The following is a 25,465-nucleotide window of genomic DNA, read 5'->3' as shown; positions in this document are numbered from 1 at the left end:
TAATATTAATTATTATTATAACTATTATTATATACATATGATGCTTAGCAATGTGTTCCATCCTTATGATTATGGTACTGGAGACCGTGTTCAACAGATGTAACATTATACAATTCCTGTGACTCGCTAATACTTGAATTAATCAATGAGCCGGAACGTTTATGCAATTTGAATCTAATCAGCTTTGACGATGATAAAGAAATTGACGTTGGAACCAGAAAATCAACTGGAGTATCATTAATTGGATCAATAATTGAACTCCTGTTTCCATGACAGTTGGTGTTAATAGTAGATGTATTGTACCCATCATATGTATTTGTGGTGATGTTTGCGCTTGCATCAGTACCAGGAATGAAGAATGGTGATACCATAGGCAAATTGTTATTACTGCTAATCTCGTTATTGGTTGAAGGCGACGTAAACAGGTGGCTTGATTTTGATGGGGTAGCCAATAATTTATTGGCTGATCTTGATCTTGGAAATTGAAATTGTAAACATGGTTGCTGTTGAATACCTGGCGACAACTGTGACGGATTGGTGGATGATGAAGAATCAGTTGTTGTTGTTGGTGGTGGCGGTGGTGGCAATGATGGAGGGTTTGCCAAAGATGCTTGGATATTACTACCCAGTTTTGATGCATGTTTTCTATGAATTGATGATGATGATGATGACGAAGTCAATAATGATGGCTGACCTTTTGAAATTGGCATGGCAATTAAGTTTTGTCTTTTTGCACCATTATCAAAATAATCCGCTGAATCAAGTATTGGCGACGAAGATGTATATGGTTCGGTCAACGCAGAATCAACTGAACCTGCGTAATCAGAGTCTGCTACTGATGATGTAATGGAATTGATTGAACACGAGGAAAAATTCGATGAAAGTGATTTGCGGCGACGATTCATGTTGTTGAAATTATGAGTAGAATTCCTAAAGGACGTAGTCGGTGGTTGAAAATCTTGAGTATTGACTGATAATTCAGAAGAGCTCATTCCAATCGACGATTGTTCAAAACTAGCTGCAAGTGGAGATATCATTGGGGAAGATACCAGCTTATTGCTAAACAATGTTTGGTCTGATGAAATAGTGTTGGCACGAGTTAATCTATGAATATTAGCCAACGGAATGGGTTTATCAGGAGATACAGTTGATGAGGTGGGCTTGGTTGGTGAGTTGCTGACTTTGGGAGTCGATCTTTGTCGCTTGATAATTTTCTCATTATTGATAGTTACAAACGATTGTGACCTATGGTGATATGACGAAGCACCACTATGCATATTATTAATGAACCCGCTACTGCTACTACTTCTGTGGTGAGCAGTGTTGGAAGTACTGCTACTCCAAAATTGTTGATCTGATGAGTTCATAACGTTGTAATTATAGTTGCCGAAAAGTCCACCAGTGGAACCACCACGGCGGTGTTGAATACCAAATTGATAAGACTTTGCTCTAGTTAGTTTATTATCTTTTCTAACTTTATCCAAGTTGGATTCACATAATTTTTTGTGTCGTAAATTCTTCATCTCGACATATCCTTGAGGATCACACCATTGGGGGTAATTTTCATAGAAATTCTTATAGCCTCCTTCCAAAATTGCAATATCGGGGTATGTTAATAGAGGATAATTGTCGTAGTTGCACATTCTATCACACTTTCTTAAATGTTTGGCCATCATTGGTCCTCTGAACATACTGAACTCACAATGGAAAATTATCAATCGCTTCTTGCTTTCAGTGTCCTTGGTATCTGTTTCTTGATATTGAAAGAGCTTTTCTTGAAGTGCTTCCTGGGTGGAGATATTGATTGCCTTAGTGATATGGCCACCATTAAATTCATACTCAAATCGACAATCAATGATAATAAATTCATCAAATTGGTCATCGTGGTCTCCACGTAATATTCTGGCTAATTGATGAGCATCGATTCGTGGTAACAAATCACTCTCCAGATGAGAATATTCAATATTTGTAAATTTCAAAATTGAATTATCTTCATGAAGTTGGTACGATGCAATCTCTTTATCGGTTTGGTACATGGAGTGGAACCGTCTAATTTTTGTAGGTATATTATTGTCGTTACCATCATTGGTATTATTATTATTGTTGTTGTTGTTACTTGACTTGCGTTGAACTGGTGAATCAAGGTGGATTGTATCAAACGTATCACCATCTTCGAATTCTTCATCAGAGTCATAATTGGTAGGGATATCATCATTTTCAGCTATGGAATTGAATTCTATTTTGGGAGTTGTGCTCGATACTGAAGAAGACGCAGTTGAGGTTGCAAGATGCAAATTATTGAAAAATGAGTGTGATGATTTCGAAACCACTTCAGTCATTGAACGAGTCAAAGAGTTTGTAAATTGTTTCGTTTTTGATTTAACTGACGAAGGAATAACGAAATTAGATAAATTTCTCAATGGTGCACGAGAAAGATTTGACAATGGAGAGCCAGATGTTGCATTTGTATTTGAAAAAGTTGGCGATGGTGATTTGGAATTATTGTCTAATGTCTTTGAAGATGATTTTCTCAATGCACTTTTTCTCATCAAAGTAGGGGAAGAACAATTTGCATCTTCCACATTTGTATCATCCTGCGATGCCTCTGGTGAAAAATCCTCAAAATAGGAACTCTTTGGTCGATTTCGTTTGACGCGTAACGTATGCGTCATAGATGCTGATGAAGAATCCTGTAGAAAATTCGGGATAAAGTCTTCATTATGTAACATAATTGATTAAATGGATAACTTTTCTAGGTATCTGGGTGGTGGTGTAGGTGTAGGTGTGAGTATGTAGTGAGGAAACAAGTGAAAGAATTAATAAAAAATGATTTGACAAATTGCAATGGTTTGCAGTGGTAGATTATGGTAGTGTGAATACTATGCTTACTGTGTGAGTAGTAGTAGATGAGGTAATAATATCACAAGGGGCAAAGAAAAAAAAAAATAAAAATAAAATACTTAAAGACCAATATAAAAATTATTTATTTGATTAGGGTTAATCAATAAATAAATAATAATTTCTCTCTGTTAATGTATAACTGGATTGGGTTTAGTTTTATTTTTTTTTTTTCAGAAATTGATTTCTCTCTTATAATTATGATTGTCCAAGTATTTGTCGACAGGGAATCAATATATATATGTTAAAAAATAAGTAGTGGATGAATCAATTAATAAGCAAATCCGTTTATATGCTGATTTTGTTTAAGTATAAATTAATATATGTTTGATCCAATAAACCTGAAACTTGATGTAGAAGACAGCCTCAAATCAAATTAGATCAATACGGAAGAAATGTAATTTAACCAAGAAAAAAATAAGCTTTTTTTTTTGAGACAATAATTAATCACCAGGTTCGAAACGAATCTTGAAAATTAAAATTTGAAACGAATGTAGTTGTAAAAATGAAAGTAATTTAAAATGCAAAAATAAGATATGATAAAGCAGTAATGAATCAATAACTAAGTTACTTCTGGTGAATGAATGGAAATATTTGAACTAAAAAAAAAAGTAAAACGAATGAACTAAAGTCGGCAAATGAGTCTTTATGTAATAGAATTAGGAAAGTGGGTTAATAAAACATAAAAGTTCAATTTGATTTAGATTTGAATTGAACAGTCACTGGAATAATGATAACAATTTATAATGAATCAAATGAAACGAAATAATGATTATTAATGGTAAGTGTGGTATGATAAATGATGGTAGGAAAAATATTTTGGTTGTAAAGATGTTGCAATGAAACGCCAATGAAACAACAAAAAAAAAATTAGGGAGGTTAGAGATCAATAAAATATTAGAAAAATTGTCCAAATTTGAAAACGAATGGAATAATGGAACTAATATATCAACAGATATCTGTGAAATCGAAATAAAAGAAGAAAATGTCACTGGAAAGGGAAATTGCAAGTTTGGGGGGATTCACTTGCAAAGAAATGTAGTGGATAGAGAAATGATAAAAGAGAGTAAGCAAAAACCAAATGGAAATTAGAAAACCTCTCTTATTGTTGTTGCAAGTGATGATTGAGGGAGTGACAGGAAAGAGGAAGAGGCGGTTGTTGTTGAAAACCGAAATGTGCTGTACTAACTGGTGAATGAATGCAGAATTAAAAAAAGAAGAAGAAAAAGAGTAAAACTAAACGAGTATTATTATAGTAAGCGGGAATCGCAACAATATATATATATCAACTGATTAACAAGGTACTTGTTGAAGTGGAAATAGAAAGTGAATGAGATCTAAACTATTAATCCGTGCAGGACTTCCGTGCTTAGTTCTAGTCACACATTTTGTAGTTTTCTTTCCATTGTTGAAGATTTTCAACTTCTAGTATTAGTTGTTACAACACTCTTTGCAATGGTTAAAGAATGGTAATTCAAGAATCTAGGTTGAAGTAAGCTTTTAACTGTGACCTGTTGAGGCTTGCTGTTTCTTGTCATTTTAGTTTTTGATGTTATTTCTTTTCAAAGACAAGGTCGGTGTTTGTGTCATGCATGATGCACATGAACAAGATAGCAACAACAACACCAATGATGGCGTTTGTGTAATTTTGGCGATCTTTACAAATTTCAAGATTTCAAAGAGTTTTTGTTAAAACATACACGCCCTCCCATTTTTTTTTTCAAATTGCCTCAAAACCGAGGAATAATAAACAAAACAAAATCAGGCTTAATTTTCAATCACGATGAGATTCGTTTTCTATAACACAAAAAATTACCCCCAAAGCATAAAACATAAACATAAAACTAAAAATTTCCATTTCCATTTCCATTTCCATTTCCATTTCCATTTCCATTTCCATTTCCATTTCCATTTCATTGCTAAACTCTGTTTCGGTTTTGTCATTTTTTTCACCAACTTTTAAAGTATTGATTGTGGACTCCATTAAACTACCCAAAAACCTAAATTTAATCCTGAAATTGAAATTATCTCCACAGATCACACACTAATATTATCAACAAGAACAACAACAAACGTATTCTAAAATGAAATAAGCACACAAACCGGATTTATGGATTTGTTGCTTCAGCTTGAGCTTGTTACAAATCTCTAACATTCTTATCTAAGATCATTGGGTATAATTCTTATTATTATTCACTTTTACTTCCTTCACAAAGTTGTGCCTGCTAATTGTGTGTTTGTTATTGTTGTTGAGCTGGGTTGGTACAAATCCAATGATCGTCTGATAAATTGTCATTGAATTAGTCAATAGTGTGCTAACAATCACACAATAGAATAAACTATACCTTGGGAAGAATCGTTCGTTGTTAGTTTGATTTTTACACTTGTCTTTGTTGTTTGTTGTTGTTGTTGTTCTTATTGTTGCGTCGCACGGTAGTTGAGTTCATCAGTTTGTAACACAACAGAATTGAATATTCGTGATGGTTCCACTGTGAGTTTGTTTGTTTGTTCGTTGATTCGATAGTCGAACCATTCTTCAACAAAACTTGTACTACATCAAGATAAACGAACTGTTTCATATATAATTAGCGGCTGTCTTTTTTCTTGTACAATCAAATGTTTCAAGATTTCTCAACATTTGATGTGTTTGTTATATTGTGTAGGTGCTATAAAATAAACTCTCTTTTATATTATTGTAGTTTGGGTATGTGTTTATGCAATTTACCCTGATTGGAATGAGCAATAGTCTTTTGTCTTGTTGTTTGTATATTTTGTTAGTCGATTAATAGCGTTTGACGAAAGATTGACTGATTACTTTGATTTAGTTGACAAGACATTATTAGTGTCATCCACATTTTCTTCTGAAAAATATACTAAATTATAATTAAATTATAATAAGCTTAGTATAGTGTTAATCCTATTCTCATTGTAACAATTATTATATTTAGTATAGTCTATTATTATTAGTACCAATAGTGTTAAACTTGCTAATGATGTTGTTATTATTGTTAGGTCTGTCGTCAATTTATCATTTTCTTGTCTTGTAAATCAATTTCAGTTACACTACCAAATAACACCTTTAGTGATGAAACAGGGTAATACACACTCGCCGCGTAAACTTGTTTAACGAAACATTCACTTAAACTATTTAGTTAATAATTAGATAACTATAGAGTACACAGCATTGCGTATTTCAAGCTAATCTTTTAGAGTTTGGGAATCATGTTTCCAAAAAAAACAATCGTTTCTATCAAACTTTAAACTATAATGTACTCGAGTCGAAACTCAACTGGAATAATAAAAAGTCAATTTCTTTAAATGCCACCTTTATATTTTGAATGTAACTATAAATAGATCATAAAAATTGAAGGAAGAGATGAGAGGAGGAGAAAGAGAAAGCGAAACAATAATGACTTGATTGGAAAAACCGGGAATCATATTGCGAATTGTTTAATTTCTTGACCCATAGTGTTAATGAAATCAATTTTCTTATTCCTCTATTATTGACTTTGATGCTGACACATCATTACATACATATACGTATATGTATGTATTACATGCCGATCATTCCTTATGAACAATGCAATTAACTTTAGTCGAATCATTTGATATATAATATTGTTTTGCTTTTTTTTTTGACCTCTCAAAGTTTCAACAAGTCAAATATATTCCAAAAACTGTTGACTCAATGTACGTAACTAAGCAATTGTAACAACAGTTCTTGTTAAATCATTGATAGAAAAGACGTTGTTGATTATATGTATATGCCACTTAGATGATGAAAAAGGGAAAAAGGAAAAGCCTTCCACACGCGAAAAAAAAAAAAATTTTTAAACAAATGAAATTGGAATTTGAGTGTAAAAAAAAGTAAACAATCACACAAAATCAAAAAGGAAAAGAAAACATAATAATAATACTACTTGCAGCAGTCATTGTTCTCTTTGCAGCTTCTTTGTTTTTCTGTCTCACATTATGTTTTTTTTTTTAAAGTTGCTTGCTTGTTTTCTGGAAACTTTTCATTTCAAATTATAATCATATTGTTATTTAAGCTATAATACTTCAATCCTCACTCCTCCAATTTGAATAGAGTAATCATAAGTCTTGGGTCATCAATTATTGACTTAACCCCTCACAATCTGGTGTAGAAGAAATATAAAGAGACAGCTTACAAAACTCTATACATTAATCTAACCCATCTAAGTAACTACTCATATCATTATAATTTCTCATAATTTGATAATTATTAGCAATTATGGTTGAATCACCTTCTTCTGACTCGTCGTGATCTTCATTATGCTCGATGTTTTGCAGTTTATCCTGTTGTTGTTGTTGTGGTGGTGGTGGTTGCAGTTGTTGTTGAATACTTTTTAAACTATATCTTGTCGATATCGATGATGAACGATTCAGTTCTGGCATTAAAGCAGAATTAATATCATTATCATCGTCATCGTCAGTCAAATATGCATTCAAATTCAAACTTGATGAAGAACTAGTAATTCTTGATAATCCATACCCAAAATGTTGAGAAGTATTTGAGTTTCGACGACTTGTAGAACCAAAACTATTTTCAGTATTGCCAACAGTGGCAGATTTATTTCCCTCCAGGGGTGGCTGAGGCTTTGATTCTCTAAATATCAGGGGTGGCTCAAACATATTCAAATGTTTATGATTATCACTTATTCCGCCAATACTATTGTGTATAGACGTATTATTCGGTTTACCTCCCCACGATTCTGATTTTGTTTTCACTGGAGATGATAATGATATAATTGTAGGTTGATAGGTCATTGATGCTAATGATGCCAGTTTATTTTGTTTTTCAAAACTTTGTCTCGAAGGCTTTGGGAAATCCCCAATATTGTCATTGATACCATTGTAATTATTCACAGGCGACCTTTCTCCAATAATGGTAGTAATGTTTTCATTTATTGGTGTCACTGGTGATGAGGTATTATCATTACTATTGTTTGTCACCTCCAAAGAAGAAGAAAAGTTACCTCGAGGTGGCGGTAGTGGTGGGAAAGATGTTACCGCTTGCTTCAAATCCAATGGTTGAGGTTTATGCTTTGTTTCTACTTGTGTCGCATTCTTGGTTAGATCACTGGCTTTTTCTTGTAATTGCAGTGGCGAATGATCATAATTTGTATCTTTATCCAAATCACCAAGTATATTAGATGTATCAACACCTTCGTCGTCTCCTTCAATACTCCCCAATGATGATGAATCGTCCAAATAAGAATCCAATAAATCATCTACATGCTCCAACTCCTTTAATGACAAATTGTTATATTTCAAATTGCTTGGTGTGTGTTTCAGGGATGAATTTCCTGGTGTTGACGGTAATGTAGTTGCTGGAGGTGGAGAAGAAGTGGTAGTGGTAGCAGTAGTAGCAACAGGCAGTTTGCTTGAAAACAAATTCTTGATCCTTTTTGACAAACTTGAAGATTGTGGAGATGAAGCAGGAATTGCTCCATCAACATCAAGTTCTTTTTTACAATCTTCTGCCTTGAATATATTTTGATTAAACTTGAAAAACTTCTTCTTCTCTAATTCACTTAAATCAAATGTAGTAAATGGATGCACTTTAATCTCTTTCAATGATATTCTTTCATCTGGGTCTTTGACCAAAATTTTCTTGATTAAATCTTTCAAACATTTCAATTCTTGGATATCATTCTCTGTAACTTTTGATGAATGCTTGATTAAAGGGAATTGTAGTTCACTTTTAACAATGTTCTTACACATTTCAAATTCATTATTACCATTAAAGGGTAAATTATTAAACAGTAAACAATACAAAGTCACTCCCAATGACCAAATGTCAATATTATAACTAATTTTAATTTTGTTACCAGCATGATCTTCGTTAGTAACCATAGAAAACCGATTATTAACAAATTGACATAGTTCAGGCGCATAAAATGCTGGCGTACCCATGATTTTTGCCAATTCTTTGGCGTCATTAGCATTATTCTCTAGTAATAGACTCACCCCAAAATCTGATATTTTGACAGTATTATTCTGGTTTATTAGTAAGTTTGATGGCTTCAAATCTCGATGTATTATATGTTTATAATCATGCAAATATTCTAATCCGTTAATGATGTCACGTAGAATCTTGTTTAAGGTCAAACGTGTTTGTGGTATGGAGTTAGTGTTCCCTCGCGTGCTTTCAGTATCAATCTTTCTATATTTTTCACGGTAATGATTATATCGTTTCCAGTCAATTTCACCATATTGACAATATTCTAAAATCAATAATATTTTATCAAATCTTAAATCATCAATTACTTGGTACAATTTAACAATATTAGGATGATTGCATTGTTTCATTATTGTTATCTCACGTTTAATCTTCATGCTGATGTTATTACTAGAATTCTTCACTAATAATAGCCTCGATTTATCTATTCGATTAATAGTTTTTATGGCAACGTAAGTTGAAATCGTGGTTGACTTATTCTTTTCAGTGGAAGTTACCGTAGTTGTAACATCTTCTCCCAATAATACTTTCCCATATTGCCCTTGACCTATTTTCTTTATGATTTTATATCTATGATTAATTATTTTCCGGTTCGATTTGGGATCTAGTACAATTGCTAATTTATTTGTATCCATTATTAGCCAGGGTACTGTCGTTGTATATGTATTCTCTTTCTTCTATAATTTCAAGTATTAATTTAAACTATCTTGTTAATTGATGGGTTATTTTATTCGTTTTCCTTTAAATTCGTTTTGTTTATAGAGTGGTAAATATTATATCATTTGAAAAATGGATGCCAAGTTGAAATTGAATTCGATTACTAATAAACAACTAAATGAACCTGAAAAAAAAAATGAAATGAAGTAGAAATGAAATTAAAAATGCAATGAGTTGATAAATATATATATAAGTTGGGTTATTAAATAGTAAGGATTATACAACCATCAAATGAAAGGCAAGATTATTGGCAACAGTTGAAATGTATGTTTTGAATTATTATTTGATGGGTTGACTGAAGAAAGAGGAAAAAAAAAGAGACAACAACAATATGTGCTTTTCTGCAGGTGCGTCGCCGTCACCAACAACAACAACTTCGCGCGCACCGTTCTCTGGAACATTCTCGTTCGACGCGATTCGACTTTCTCCACGACTCTCGTCATGACAATGCCGGTCTATACAATGGTTCTAAATAAATGAACGATTTATTAATATTACAATGTTTAATTAGTTATATATATATATATATGTATATGTGTATCAAGACAAACTAAGTCATTAGTTCTCCTAGTTTGGTTTCATCTTTCATAATCTTTTCATCTCGCTCCATGTCTTCATTTAATTCTTGAATTGCCTTATCTTCATCCTCAGTTAAACCAGTTAGATCAGGAGGAATTTCATACATTTGCACACTTGGAGCATGATTTAAATACCGTATTTGTTCCATAATAGTAGTTTGCACACTCTGAAGATATTTTTTCGAATTCTTATTATCAATTCTACCATCTAGTTGTGGATGCAACGAATAATCAGGACCAAACCAATCATACGTTGGCAAATAATTAGGGATTTTATGATCTAGATTGACATCATTCAATACGCTCGTTTCATAACACCATAATCTACTGACATTTCTTGGAGTATACCCACCACCGCCAACAACCAACATTGGTATTCCAAATGATTTAATAAATTTAACACATTCACCATGAGCTCGAATATTCAAATTAAAACAACCCAAACGATCATACCCTAAAGAATCGGCTCCACATTGTTGAACAATACACGTTGGTTGAAATTTCGTGATTAACGGTTCCATAATCAGTTTAAATAATCGAATATATGATTCATCATCTATACCATCTCTCAACGGTACATTAATAGCATAATTTTTCCCCGACCCAATTCCAACTTCATCAACTGACCCTGTACCTGGGAAAAACTCACCATTATATTTATGGAAACTAACAGTCATCACTCTATCAGTATTATAAAATGCTTCTTGAACCCCATCACCATGATGTAAATCAATATCTATATACATTACTCGTGGATGTACCCTTAGTAAATTTATTATACTCAACACAATATCATTAACATAGCAAAACCCCGATGGTTCAAATTTTTTAGCATGATGTAATCCACCTGACCAATTGATGGCAATATCTGACATTCCTGATATCAATTTCCTTGTGGCATCCAATGATGCCCCGGCATAAATGGCACTATAATCATACATCCCGTCAAATATTGGACAATCATCTCCAATATTGAATTGTGCTAATGTATCATTACTTATAGTTTTACATTTTTCAGGAGTTATCGATTGTAAAAAATCAATATAATCTTCAGAATGAAACTCTAGTAATTCATCTTTTGTTGCCCTTCGAGGTGTATATAAATCCATTTTTTCATATAATTTATAAGATATAACTAAATGATCAGTCAACATTAATCGAAATGGCTTCATTGGATGAAGGGCACCATAATGAAATCGACTCACTTCAGGATTATAATGGTATGAAACATTGTACTTGTTATTAGTGCCAGGATGATTAGGATCATATATTGGGGTGTTTTCTCGAGTCTTGATATCGGTTGTAAACGTATCTGTTTCACTTATCAGTATCGTCATTTATATTAACTACTTTTCTCCTATGGTCATATATTGGTAAACAAAGAAACAAAACAACAAAAAAGAAGTTGTAGTTTTGAAAATTGTCAATAAAAGAAACAAAGAATGAAAGAATGATTGAATGAAAGAAAAAAAAAATATGAAAGTGAGTGCGACATAATGTAGAAAAATGTCGAATGTCTTGAACTTTACCCATTGAGTAGTTGTTGTAGTGTAGGAGGAAGAAAACAACAGAAAGAAAGAGAGAAAGAAAAATTTCGCCACTACAAATATTCAACAAGTTTCATATAGTAGTATAATCCCAATTGATCATTACTTTATTCCACACAATTCATAAACAATGTCCAATTCAGCAGGTTTTGATAGACATATCACTATTTTTTCTCCTGAAGGTAGATTATACCAAGTAGAATATGCCTTTAAAGCTATCAATTCAGCAAATATCACCAGTTTAGGAATCACAGGTCAAGATTCCGCCGTTATTATATCACAAAAGAAGATCCCAGATAAGTTATTAGATCCTAAAACCGTGTCATATATTTTTAAAATTACTCCTAGCATAGGAATGGTTGCCACTGGATCAGTTGCTGATGCTAGAGCTCAAGCCATGAGAGCAAGATCTGAAGCTACAGAATTTAGATATAAATATGGTTACGAAATGCCGGTGGAAAGTTTATCAAGAAGAATGGCGAATATATCTCAATTGTATACTCAAAGAGCTTATATGAGACCATTGGGTGTTGCTTTAACTTTTATTCAAGTTGATTTTGCTGATGAAGGTAGAGGTCCACAAATTTTTAAATGTGATCCTGCTGGATATTTCACTGGGGTGAAAGCCGTGGCCACTGGTCCAAAACAACAAGAAGCAACGACTTATTTAGAGAAAAAATTCAAAAAAACCGATGCTGTTAAAGGAGATTGGCAAAAAACTGTTGAATTTGCAATAATTGCCTTGAGTTCTGTGATTGGAACTGAATTCAGAAAAAATGATATTGAAATTGGTGTTGCCACTGAAGGAGAATTTAGAATTTTGACACCAGAAGAAATAGACGAAAGATTGATTTCAATAGCTGAACAAGATTAGATATAGTTATAAGATGTGTGTATATTTTTTCTATTACATTAATCGAAGCAAATCAAAACAAAACAATCAATAAGGTATTAAAAATCGGTATAAACTATCGCTATATATTATCACCTTTTACTAATCTTTTTTTTTTGCTTTTTTTATTTTCCATAACCTATGATTTTGATATTATGTAGCTTAGCAAACTCTACAAAGTCTTACCAAACATAGGGAATAAACATATATGGACAAGCTTCCAAGTATCTATCCCAATCTTTACCGTACTTTTTAGCACATTTTCTTTGGTCTCTATATCCTCTGTGAACTAACACAATAAAGAAAAAGATTGGGAAAAACCATGGGAATGGAGATCCAAACCCACACATTAAAGCCCAAGTCAATGTTTGAATATAATCAGCTGTGTAATGCATTTTTCTGGCATAAACGTACCACCCATCAGTCAACAATAAAGAACCATTGGCACATTTGATATATTTTGGATTAACCAAATCGGAATAAGGCAAGTATGGGAAGGTTTTACGTAATTGGGAATTACCAGCAACAGATCTTCTGAAACTGTTCTTTTGACGATTACCAGTGTCAAAGAAATAGTAAGCGATAGTAATTAACACAAACAAGAATACATTATATCCAATAGACCATTGGTATACTTCTGGTTCTTGATAAGCAATGTACAAGATACATTGACAGTAACTGAATGGAACCCCAGCAATGTTCCAAAACAATAACATAAACCCGAATTTTTCATAAGCCATATCCCAAGTTGGCACAATCAATTCTTCACCTTTGGCACAAGCATTGGCGTATAACCAATGGGCGTAAAGCATAAAGCAAGCTTGAGGAGTCACGTATCCATAAGTTTCATATTGTTTGAAACATAATCCAAATGATAAGAAGAATAAAATAAACCAAGGAATTCTAACTTCGAAAAACATTTTCAAGTCCAAATATTTACCAATTCTAGGATTTAATGGAGCCCCCATAAACATGTCATAAATATGGTTACCAGTCATACGATGGTAATCACCAGTAACAAAAATGCAAATCAAATACAAAATAATTGATAACGAAATACCATAAAATATGGCAGTGGTCATAATACCACCAACATTATCCAACATGTAATAAACTGGTAACACACCAGTGAAATGTAAAACTAACAGCAATACAATACTAGTGTAGAATGACCAAATGGCATTACAGAAATATGGCAATTGTTTATTGTTCAAATGAGTCAATGGTTGTCCTTTAGTCCAAACACCGGGTAAAGTGACATAAAATAAAGCTTGAATCAAAATAAACCCAGTGAAAAATGCCCAATTACCAAATGATGGAATCCCATATTCAACCCATTTACTAAATAAATCATCAATAATGAAATCTTTCCAAGATTGACCTTCCGAAGGTAAAGCAAATTGACCATTGTAGAATTGAGCACTGATCCACATATACCACATTAAAAGAGGGAATCCAATCATCATCCCCAAGGCACCAATTGGACCACCAAATTCATATTCAATTTGATCTTTGGGAATATAACGAGATTCATCAGATCCTACCAATGGAGTTGTTTCATCCGAAGTAGATTGAGTATCACTTGCTGCCATTTGTTTAATGATATTTTCAAATATATATAAAAAAAAAGAAACTGTTGATGGTTGTAAAATGAAAAAAAAATAAAAATAAAAAAATTTATAAACAACAATTTGGTGGAAGAAATAAAGAATTTATATTAGTAGTAGTAGCAGTGGTAAAGAGAGAGAAGTTTTTTGTTGCCAAAATTGGTTGTTTTTTTTTTTGAGTGATTTTTCATTCAGTTTATTTGATTTCATTGTAACTGCGTGTCACTTTATTCTTCCAACTTCTTTTACAATACAACAATTAATGATTACTTTATTGCTTAATTGAAGGTTGATTTATAATGCATATGTGTGTTTGACAGTTTTCAATCACAATGTGCTAGTTTTGACTGGGGAAGTTGTCTTCTATAGGTTGAGCCCGTGGGAGACAAACATAGACACGAGAAAAAGAGGGGGAGACGTCATTACGCCCGGTACGACCAAGCGCATATAAACGAACAACGGACAAAACAATAACAAAACAAAATCTATAAAACCGTGACACACAAAACTAAACTTACACTTACAAGCAATATCTATGCTATGAAAATGGTATAATTTCCGAATCAAATGCTAAATCAACGTCATCCTCTACATCTTTACCGTCAATGAAATTCTGTTTAAATCTTTTAACATTATCTAAAGCCAATAATGAACTCCCATTACCTAATTTAATTAAACCTTGGAAATACAATTCCAATTTTTCGAAATCCAATAAACCATTAGCAATTTTAATACATTCACGATATGATGATTGAGCCATTATTGCTCTAGTATCAAATAGATCAGAATGTAAATAATAATGATCCAGTTCAAGGAAAATTTTCGAATCATTATTGATTTCCTTATCAACAATGTTTTGTTGTTTATCTTTAAGGAAAAACATTGAAGTCAACACTTTATCTTTTAATTCTTGTACTAAAGGATGATCTCTTGGTAATTTCATCAACCCTTTAATATGAAACAATTTCATATATACACTATCAATATGTAATTGTTCACTCCAATCGTACCATGAGTAATATATTGTTTCTTTTGAGCTGCCATCCTTACTGGTGGTAGTACTATTATCATTGATGATTTCATGTGTATAACAAGATTTAGGTAGAACAAGTTTATCAAATTCTTTATACTCTGGATGTCCAATACTTTCTTTGGGGATAACAAATGTTTCTTTGTTTACTTTGGGGACAATATCATTATTCCTAGCTCGACTAATAAGCGTGAAAATATTGGCTATACTAGTTCCTGATAATTGTCCTGGTTTATTTTCACGCAATAAATCCAACAGTTTAGTCATTTCATCAATCAATTTGACAACATCAATAGAGAATCCAAGAAACATATTAAATTGAGTACTAATAGGCAAATTGGGATTGGTCACCATTCCAATACGATAAAGAGCATCATGATAATCTTGATTTTTCCCTCTATTGAAATAACCAGTTTCGACCCATAATCTACTCAGATCGGAACAATCAAGTACATTTTGATTTGTCTTGATAATATCAACATGACTAGAAATGTTTTTCGTTGAATATTTAATGGTTCCGCCCAAAGGGTCATTCAACTCGGCCACTGATTCAATTGCAAAAAACCACGTTTTAGCTAATGCTAATCCATCAGTAATATATTGTTGATTATTACTGTGTGCTAATTTTGAATATTTCAACAACAAATCTTTCACTCCTCGTAGATGAATTTTCCAATTATTTTTGTTAACACTGCTTATTCCTGTTGAACCATCTCGGTTGTTACTTTGGAAATATGCCAAGGCAGTGAAATTCAATGTTAAAACTAATATAGTCAATAACAATTTCTCAACATCTTTAGTCATCATTTTAAAATTTGCATTATCAGTGGTGCCCGAATTATTGGAATTATGAATATCTTTATTTGATTCTTGAGGGAATGCCTCACTTAGGTATTTGAGACTTATATTGGTATATTTAAACTGGTGATCCTTATGTATCATTTGTCTAGTTTCAATAAATTGGAAAGTAGCACTGGTTGCTAATATCGCTGTTAATAAATAAGGTGAACCCAACAGGTATTGTAACAAGATTCTCAAAACTTGATTAGTTTCAATTGATTCAGCAAATGGGTAAACATGATAACTTAGTTTGGTTTTAGTTAATTTATCTAAATATAGTTTATGTGGCCCTTGAATATCATGCATAAGTAATGTCTTCTCAATCAACTTTTTATTCGACAACAGTTTTTGAGGTACCGCAAATGATGACGGTGATAATGTTGTAGATGGTGAGTTCAGACTTGAAACTTTATCAGAAGAACTATCAAGAATAGGTAATTGTATATCATTATTGTTATTCTCACCAAAATTATTTTCATCTGCATTAATGGGTAAATTCAATTCGTTTTCCAATGCAGTAAATAATCCTAATGAATCTTGAACTAATAAACTTGCATCGTCAAACAAGTTTTGAATATCAGTTATTGGCAATGTATCCCAATTATAATAATCCATATTTATAAAATCATAAGCATTTCTATTATTACTGTTGTTGTTGGTGGTGGTGGTATTTGATTGATTATCATTGTCAGGGGATAACATATCACTAATTTTGAACTTTTTCGTAGGTGGACGATGATGATGGGGAGGAGGTAGTGTTCCTAAATTGCCTGTGTCTATATAAGGTATCACATTTTGCTGGTGTTGCTGTAGATTAGGGATATTATTTCCATTAGATCCATTGAGAATCCTTTTTTGAGTCTCATTATAGTATATTTGTAAATTCAGAATATTGCTTTTGTCATGCAAGAATTGATATGAAACAGAATTATTACCAATATTGTTGCCATTAGGCAAAGCTTGATCATTCAGCATATTATTGTCATTGTTTAATGTAGTTTTAGGAGTTTCAAATTTAAATTTTGGTTTCGTTGGATAGACACAAAGTTTATTTAAACGAGTACAGTTATGACAATATGGTTTCAATTCATCACATTTGATTTTTCTTCGCCGACATTCAGCACAACCACCTCGACTATATTTGGATTTTTTAATTACTTTCTTAGTAGGCTTTGCTGTGGTGGTGGTAGCTTCTTGTTGTGAAGTTTCTCCTAATGGTGATTTTGTGGGGTTTGGGCTAGATGAACCCATTTGATCTTATCTTCAATTACTGTAATTGGTTTTGAGTTATGGAAAGAAATAATGATGCCTTTCATAAATTTTTCTTTTAACAAATGGAAGACATTCAAAACTGAAAATTGAAGAAAAAAATATTTTATGGGTGTTTTACTTTTTGAGGGGGGTGATAAAAAAAGCCTGCACTTTGACTTTCATTCAATTCAATTCAGCTTGGTTAGGTTTGCGGTCATTGGGGATTTTTAATAATAATATGTATGTCAATCTTAGGCTAGATCTTTATGTGTTCACGTACATAGACACCAGCTCGCTTATTGTTTCTGAATTTGAGAGGTGGAGAACCAAACGGTTAGTTGAAGAGAAATTCGTGTCCGTATTAAACTTCCCCAATAGCTCATAACACTGTAAATCAGTTATAGGTATATTTTATTATTAATGTTTGTAATACATAAAAGATATGATTTTCTATTGTTGGATTTTATTTAATATTCTTCTACCATGAGGAGTAGATTTAATATTTGGCAACAATGGAAGTAAAATTTTCGACAATTGTTCAAATTGTTCCAAATTAGCAACGTCTAAACTTGTTTGCAAAACATAATTACCAAATGGATCATTTAATAATTGATTAAATGCTTGACCATGATCTAATACAATTAAATTATCAATTAAATCTTTTGAAATCAGAGAGATTTTCAAACATTTCTCAATGACATTAGAACCAAACTTGTGTAAAGATAATTGAATGAAATTAGATTTAATCTCTTGGATAATGATATCAATTACTTGATTATCGGTATTTTGAGCGTCACCGCCAACACTATACTTGTTCAAAACATACTGTACAACGTAATTACCATATGGATCCAAAGATAATTTGATAGTATGCTTGGCAATCTCTTGTGATAATTGTTGACATTGTTGTTTGTTCCCATAATCCAAACACCTCTGTAATACACAACACCCATGTCTATGACAAGCAATATATAAAAGATTGGCTTGAATAATATCAAAAATGAATTGATTTTGGTTTTGATGCTGGGCTCCATCTCTGTTGGAATCTGAAGAATTGGAATCAGAGCTAATGGTATTGAATTTAGTTAAAATCTTTTGTACCACATGATTCCCATTCAAATCTCTTGATAATACAACGATATTTGAATACAAATTACGAGTAATAATCTCAATTTCTTCATTGGTTTCAATCACATCAATTAACTTTTGTAATGATCTTGTACCATGAGGATCTAAGGCAATACGAAATAATTCATTACTGCATTGATTAATCAAAACTAACCGTTGTTCAAGATTAATCATGGTAAACAATTTTTGAATCAAATAATTACCAAATGGATCGATCATTAATTCAACAGCTTTAAAATAAATTTCATTGAATATTAACGTTGCATTTGTTTCATTAATCAATTCTCGTTGTAAAAATCGACAACCATGTTGATCTTTACATAAAGTTAAGATCGACCCTGTAAAATCTTGTAATTTTGCATCAGAATATTTGGCACTATCTTCTTTTCTACGCAAATTTTTACGATGAACATTCATCATACCATTATTGTTTCTATAGTGTGGACGTGGATGATATTGATTGTGTTGATGGAAATTGTGTTGTGGCATCATTGGGAATGCGGGTTGCGGTTGAGGTGGTCCCTGTTGTGGTAGTAATGGCAGTTGCGTTGATTGGGTTGGTGAGTATACTGTTTGCAATTGTTGTTGACCAAATGGCAATCTAACAAGTGGTGAATGTAATGGATTCCACATAGTCGGGGGTTGTGGTTGGTTAGGTTGTGGTGCTGGTACTGGTACTGGCGCTGGTGTTGGTACTTGTGATTCCTGGATAATTGGAGGTGCTGGGGATGGCACAGATGGAATCTTGTCAAAAGATTGGTAATCACCAGGTGTAGGAGTATGAGCTGGTGGAGAAGGAATATACCCTTGGTAAAAAGAAGGATGTGGAAAGGGACTAAAAGAGGGAAGACCCATTGAGTGAGGTGGTAACGGTGGTGGCATATTTGACATTGGTGGTGGAATGTTGCCGAGAGGTGGTGGTATTTGTGAGTTTCCATTACCAGTAACATTCTGATTTACGGGAACAAAAGGAATAGCACCGTCATAGAACTGAGGTTTACTAGAAGATATATTTTGATCATTATCCTTAGTTCTTCCTTCTGAGTCTAAAATTTTTTCTAACAACGGCAAGTTTAAACCATTAGTGGTTTGCTTTTTGCTGGCATCTTCTTGGCTTTCTGGCAATTCAAAAGGTTTCACAAAGACATTTTGATCATTGGGATGGTTCCCGTTTTCACTAACATTTGATCTTATTGGTTGTGGAGGAGCCAGTTGAGTTATATTCCAAGTGTTCTTGGTGTTTCCAGATCCTGTTTTAGCAAGATTTTGTGGTGTTAAAGATCCATACTGTGGGTTGTGTTTGTTACCGGATTTAACACGAGAGATGTTGTTCGTACCAGTTGTGGTAGCCTCTTCATCTTCATCATCATCATCTAAATGCAAAGTACTGATTGCACCCACAATGTCAATATCTTTAGTAGGCTCGATCAATTCATTGTCGTCTGATTCAGTTGAATTAGTGCAGTTGGCAGAAGTGTTCTCCCCATTAAGAAAAGATGGATCATTGCTTGAAGATGAATTTGATCCAGCACCGTGAGTGTTGTTAGGGGTGAAAAACGAAGACCCAATTGAGCTTGATCTTAATGATGCAGTAGAATTTATGGAATTATGTGGTTGGTGATACTTCAAGTCCTTCCCTGAAGATAAAGAAACTGATCTGCTTCCTGATGTCATTAATCGTGTTTGAATTTGTTAAATTGTTTGAATTCTAATATACAATAATAAATTTGTTAAAATGGTTTCTCTATACCTTAAAAGATAGCTTTTTTTAATATACAGTTTAGTTAAAGGACTAGCAAATGGTTTCTAATGTACAAATTTAATGAAGAATTAAATGACTAATATACAAATGTAAAATAATAATTATAATAAAAAAGCTAAAAGAATATTGGATTCATAAATGGTAAGTATGTGTGAAACCTCTATAGTTGAATACTTGATGGTGGATGAAAAAAAAAAGGAAATGGTTTGCAAAATGATTGGTTTTATGGGGAGTAAATCAGGTAGCAACTATTAATTCAACTCAACTGAAACTGTTTTGTTTGTAAGTTGATAGAAGGTTCCCTAGATTATAAAGTGTTGGTGTGTATTGAAATAGTGATCTGTAGTATTGACTGAAGTGAGAGTGTTTTTTTTTGTATTGAGTTTAGTTGTTGGTTAGTTGGTAGAAGCCAATAGAAAAATTTTTTTTTTCCTGTTCACGCATTGTTTTTGTTTTCTTGTCTTTATTGTTCGATTAGACTGTCGGGTGTGTTCACAACCTATAATTTCTCGCGCAGTCGCTTCCTCCACCACTACTGCTTTGCACGATCTTCCCGCCCCCCCTCGACCTAGACATTTGATTAGATGCGCCCTACTCTTTAAAATGCTAACAAAAAGTATCCAGACGAGTTTTCCAAAGATCAACCAACACATTTGCTATTCAGAATTACAAACGATAATCTTGTGTATGGTCCAGGCTTACCACCATGTTTGTCTTCATTTATAGTTTCTTACTTCTCTTATTCTCTTGGTAGCTACATATACATTAACCGCAGATCATACTACACACTATCAACAGCTACAATTTCTACATTTGCGAAACCTCTACCCAATGTAAAATCTCAGCAAAATACTACAAACCATATCTACAACAAGCAGATAGTTATTTAAAAAAATATTAATTTATCTATTATTAAAAATTATATTATACGTAAAAAAAAAACTATAAAAAAAATATGGAGGAGGGATGAGGAAAAAATTAAAAAAAAAAGAATAATAATGATTTGGGGGTATCATTATTAACCATCATTAATAAATAATAATAATACTAACACACACACACACATTACACCGAATGTTGTTAACCATATGAAAGAACGGAGGATGAAATTGAAAAATGAAAAAAAATTAAACAAAGATAACGTCAAACGATTATAGGTGAAAAAAAAGTGGGAAAAAGTTTTATAAATTGGGGAAAAAATATAAAACAAAACTTCTCTTTCATTTAAAATCGAAATATTGTAAAAATTGTAAAATTTAACAAACAATGAAATTCAAAATGGAATTGATTTTTAAAATGTAAGGATGGGGATATAATTATCAAAAAAATATTCAAAAAAACAAATAAAATTTCACTTTAAACCAGACAAAACTTAAAAGTAAACTTTCACCACCAATACCAAAAAGATAAACTTATTTAATTCTTATCTTGTGTTATCAACAATTTTGTTTCTATTACCATTTCTGGGGAAGGAATCAGCAATTAAAATAAAAAATAAACAAAACAAAAAAAACGAATATAAATGGTGTAGTAGCAGTATTAGTGAAAATTAAATTGAATCAATATTTTCTTCTTTAAAAAACAAATTCAAATTTCAACTGTTGAAAGAAGGTTTAAGGGGGGGGTAATAAAATATAAAAAAACAATGACAAAAACAAACATGCAAAATTAGTAATAACAATTGTCGATTAATATTAATCTCCAATTATTCACATCAACAACGATATCATCAAATTTAAGTAGATTTTTCGTGTTGAGTAGATACTCTTTGCATGGACACAAGGAAATCTTCCAAGGATCTCTTGTCAGTGTGTTGTTGTGGTTTTCTACCGTTACAGAAGTTGTCAAAGGCTTCGGAAGTAGACATCAAGTAGTAAGCACCACCCATGACACAGAAGACACCGAAAGACCAAATCCAGGTTCTGACAACAGTGACAATGTCAGTCCAGTTTTGAGACCACCAACCAAACAAGGTGAAACAAGTGGCAATGATATCAACAATCAAGACAGCACCAGATAATTGCCATGATGGGATTGATGACCAGAATGGACCTTGAGCTCTGGTGACGAAAATCAACCAATTTTCAGTCAAGGAAATTTGCAAGAACAAAATACCATCTAAACCACCAAAGTTTTGGATAATACCACCTTTTGGCAACAACATAGTAGTCAAAGTAATCCAAGTACCAATAGCCAAAATAACACCCAAGACAATGGACATACCCCACAATCTTGGCAAGTTCCATTTAACTGGTTTTGGATCGTATGGAGCATTATCATAAGCAATGGCCAAAGTGGCAACATCAGCGAAAATGGCAATGAAGACAATCAAGTTAATATCCAAAGATCTGTTCAAGATAGCAATCCATAAACCTAAGAACAATTCCAAGTGCAATGAAAGGGCAATACGGTAAACAACATAAGAGTACATTCTGTGGAAAATTTGTCTAGAAGTTTTCAAAGCATCAATAATGGCAGACAAACCTGGGGCCAAGAAAACAATATCGGCAGCAGAACGGGCAGCATCAGTAGCACCTTCGACGGCAATACCAGTATCAGCTTTCTTCAAAGATGGGGCATCGTTAACACCATCACCAGTCATGGCAACCAAGTAACCTCTAGATTGTAAGATTTCAACGGCATTATATTTATGTTGTGGGAAAACTTCAGCGAAACCATCGGCATTTTCAACGAAATCAGCAATTTCAGAACCAGCCATGTCACCACCACCGGACAAACCTAATCTGTCGGCATCGTAAATGTTAGTACCCAAACCTAATTGACGACAAGTTTCTTTAGCAATACCAACGGCATCACCAGTTAACATCTTAACTCTTAAACCTAATCTTCTAGCTTCATTGACTGTGGCAGCAGTATCATCTCTTGGTGGATCCATACATGGCATAATACCCAAAATTTCCCAGTGACCTTCACCTCTCTTTCTGGCAACACCCAAAGATCTGAAACCTCTGGAAGCAAATTCGGCAACGGTGTTTTGGTAGTTTTCGTGGACATCTTCTGGGATTGGGTGGTCATCTTCAACAGTCTTTAAGACGAATAATGGGGCACCCTTAACACAAATAATTCTTTCACCTTCTGGTGATTCAACAATAGCAGTAACTTTCTTGGAGACAGGATCGAAAGGTTGGAATTCAATAACCTTGTATTTTGGCAAAGCAGCTTTAGCTCTTGGGTAGTTGATCAAAGATTTCAAGAAAGCTTTATCAATGGCATCCAAACCCTTCTTCTTTCTAGAAGCAGCTAAACAAGCAGTCAACATCAAGTCATCTGGTTCAACACCTTCAACAGTGTATGGTTCGTGCAAGGACAATTTGTTCTTGGTCAAAGTACCGGTTTTATCGGAACACAAGATTTCAACACCAGCCAAAGATTCAATGGCAGACAATTTTTGGACAATAGCTTGTTTCTTGGCCAAGTAAGCAGCACCGACAGCCATGGTAGTGGTAACGACAGCTGGCAAACCAACTGGAACACCAATAATAGTGATGGCTAAAGTGTATCTCAAGATTGGAACAATTCTAACGGTTCTGTAGAAACAAGCAACCCAAACGACCAACAAAGTAACAATGACAAAGACCAACAAGGTAGTACCAATACCGTTCAAGACTTCAGTGAAATGACCAGTACCAGCGGAAGCTTTGTTAACCAAAGCAGCAGCTCTACCGACGAAAGTAGAGTCACCAGTAGCAGTAACAATCATAAAGGCTTCACCAGTCTTAACAGTAGAAGAAGAGTAACAAGAGTCACCACTTCTTTTGTCGACAGCTAAAGATTCACCAGTAATAGCAGATTGATCAACTTGTAACAAACAATCTTCAGAAACAATTCTACCATCAGTTGGAATAACGGTACCGTCTTCCAATTGCAAGATATCACCTGGAACAACTTCGTTAGCTGGGATTTCAACTAATTGACCGTTTCTAACAACAAGAGCAGAGTTGGCCAAAGTCTTTTTCAATTCATCGACAATAGAACCAGCTTGGTATTCTTGGATAAAACCAACAAAAGCATTCAATAACAATAAAGCACAGATAACACCGAAATCGACCCAATCTTCTAAACCAGCAGCCAAAACAGCAGCGGCTTCCATAACGAATTGAATTGGACCAACAAAGAACATGACGAATTTAAGAACCAAGTTTTCTTGTTCTTCAGCCATTTGATTCAAACCGTATCTCTTTCTTCTTTTGGTGACTTCATCATCAGTCAAACCAACTCTTGGGTCAGTTTGCAATAATTCTTCTGGGACGGCTTTGAAGGAAGAGTCATTTTCCTCTTCTTCTTCTTCATCACCAGCACCTGGGTTAGATTGTAAATCAGCGACTAATTGGTCAATGTCTTCGTCTTCATCATCGGAGACGATTTTATCAACCTTTTCGTTGGTTGGTTCAGTAGCACTCATGGTTTATATATATATAAAAATCCCTTATTCTTAAGATTAATTAACCAAAAACAAAGATTGAAAAAAAAAGTGATTTAACAAACAAAAAAAAAAAAAAACTAGGTATTTATATGGTGTGGTATAAATAAATATTAACAAATGATAGATTCAGTTGGGGTGAGTCTTTTTTTTTTTCTTTCTCCTTTTTTATTTCCTCTAAAGTTGAAAAGAATAAGTTATTTTAAAAAAATAATATTAAACTAATTGAATAAGAAAAAGAAAAGAAAAGAAAAAGGGAAAAATGGAAATACAATTGATATGAATTATTTGATGGGAATTGTAATGGTACTTATATAGTTTTGACTTTGCAATAGAGGGAGGAAAGGAAAATTTTTGTTTTTTTGAGAAAATGTGAGCGAGCGGGAGAAATGAGAAACGGCAAGATTGGGAAAAAGTCAAAACATTCAAACAAAAAAAAAAATTTTAGTGTAGAATGTACAAAATTGGACAACCGAAATGTCGGCAACACCCAAGCACTAAAAAGAATAATAATATCAGGTGCGTGTGCGTGTACAATGACTAATTTAAACTTATCACATCCATTCACCACCCGAGAGGGAGGAGGCACCAGCACCACCAGATGGACAAAGAGTTACGTAATTATCTCCTGGATTTTTGAACACAATACAAAAATAAATAAGATCTTTTGGTCCAATTGAATGAAATGCCATTGATTACCAACATTGGTTTGAAAGAACTCTATTATTTATAAAGAGGATATATATTTCGATTATTATTACTGGGTCGACGTAACTGTAATGGTTAGTAGT

The 25,465-nt window shown here is 33.1% G+C and overlaps 8 protein-coding genes across 8 annotated transcripts; 1 reads left to right on the top strand and 7 right to left on the bottom strand. All coding sequences in view use genetic code 12, as the record gives it.

Annotated features, from left to right (window-relative positions):
* Positions 1-44: 44 nt before the first annotated feature.
* MIH1 (putative tyrosine protein phosphatase) lies at positions 45-2,729 on the bottom strand (the record flags this gene model as incomplete). Its single annotated transcript, XM_705123.1, has 1 exon — positions 45-2,729. The coding sequence occupies one exon, from the start codon at positions 2,727-2,729 to the stop codon at positions 45-47; it is 2,685 nt and encodes an 894-aa protein (XP_710215.1).
* A 4,351-nt stretch (positions 2,730-7,080) lies between these two features.
* Positions 7,081-9,516, bottom strand: CAALFM_C300790WA (serine/threonine protein kinase; the record flags this gene model as incomplete). The annotated part of the gene is made up of 1 exon (XM_712660.2): positions 7,081-9,516. The coding sequence occupies one exon, from the start codon at positions 9,514-9,516 to the stop codon at positions 7,081-7,083; it is 2,436 nt and encodes an 811-aa protein (XP_717753.2).
* A 632-nt stretch (positions 9,517-10,148) lies between these two features.
* HOS2 (histone deacetylase) lies at positions 10,149-11,513 on the bottom strand (the record flags this gene model as incomplete). The annotated part of the gene is made up of 1 exon (XM_712661.2): positions 10,149-11,513. The coding sequence occupies one exon, from the start codon at positions 11,511-11,513 to the stop codon at positions 10,149-10,151; it is 1,365 nt and encodes a 454-aa protein (XP_717754.2).
* Positions 11,514-11,853: 340 nt separating this feature from the next.
* Positions 11,854-12,597, top strand: SCL1 (proteasome core particle subunit alpha 1; the record flags this gene model as incomplete). The annotated part of the gene is made up of 1 exon (XM_712662.2): positions 11,854-12,597. The coding sequence occupies one exon, from the start codon at positions 11,854-11,856 to the stop codon at positions 12,595-12,597; it is 744 nt and encodes a 247-aa protein (XP_717755.2).
* A 200-nt stretch (positions 12,598-12,797) lies between these two features.
* On the bottom strand, positions 12,798-14,207 carry ERG4 (delta(24(24(1)))-sterol reductase; the record flags this gene model as incomplete). The annotated part of the gene is made up of 1 exon (XM_712663.2): positions 12,798-14,207. The coding sequence occupies one exon, from the start codon at positions 14,205-14,207 to the stop codon at positions 12,798-12,800; it is 1,410 nt and encodes a 469-aa protein (XP_717756.2).
* Positions 14,208-14,760: 553 nt separating this feature from the next.
* On the bottom strand, positions 14,761-17,343 carry LYS144 (Lys144p; the record flags this gene model as incomplete). The annotated part of the gene is made up of 1 exon (XM_712664.2): positions 14,761-17,343. The coding sequence occupies one exon, from the start codon at positions 17,341-17,343 to the stop codon at positions 14,761-14,763; it is 2,583 nt and encodes an 860-aa protein (XP_717757.2).
* A 450-nt stretch (positions 17,344-17,793) lies between these two features.
* On the bottom strand, positions 17,794-20,145 carry CAALFM_C300730WA (uncharacterized protein; the record flags this gene model as incomplete). The annotated part of the gene is made up of 1 exon (XM_712665.1): positions 17,794-20,145. One exon carries the CDS (start codon positions 20,143-20,145, stop codon positions 17,794-17,796), a length of 2,352 nt encoding a protein of 783 aa, XP_717758.1.
* Positions 20,146-21,968: 1,823 nt separating this feature from the next.
* On the bottom strand, positions 21,969-24,656 carry PMA1 (H(+)-exporting P2-type ATPase; the record flags this gene model as incomplete). The annotated part of the gene is made up of 1 exon (XM_712666.2): positions 21,969-24,656. One exon carries the CDS (start codon positions 24,654-24,656, stop codon positions 21,969-21,971), a length of 2,688 nt encoding a protein of 895 aa, XP_717759.2.
* Between the last annotated feature and the right edge of the window lie 809 nt (positions 24,657-25,465).

Source organism: Candida albicans, chromosome 3 (genome assembly GCF_000182965.3).
Source record: "Candida albicans SC5314 chromosome 3, complete sequence".
Lineage (NCBI taxonomy): Eukaryota > Fungi > Ascomycota > Pichiomycetes > Serinales > Debaryomycetaceae > Candida > Candida albicans.
The sequence above is the reverse complement of the archived record's forward strand: the minus strand, read 5'-3'. Positions and strand labels throughout refer to the sequence as shown.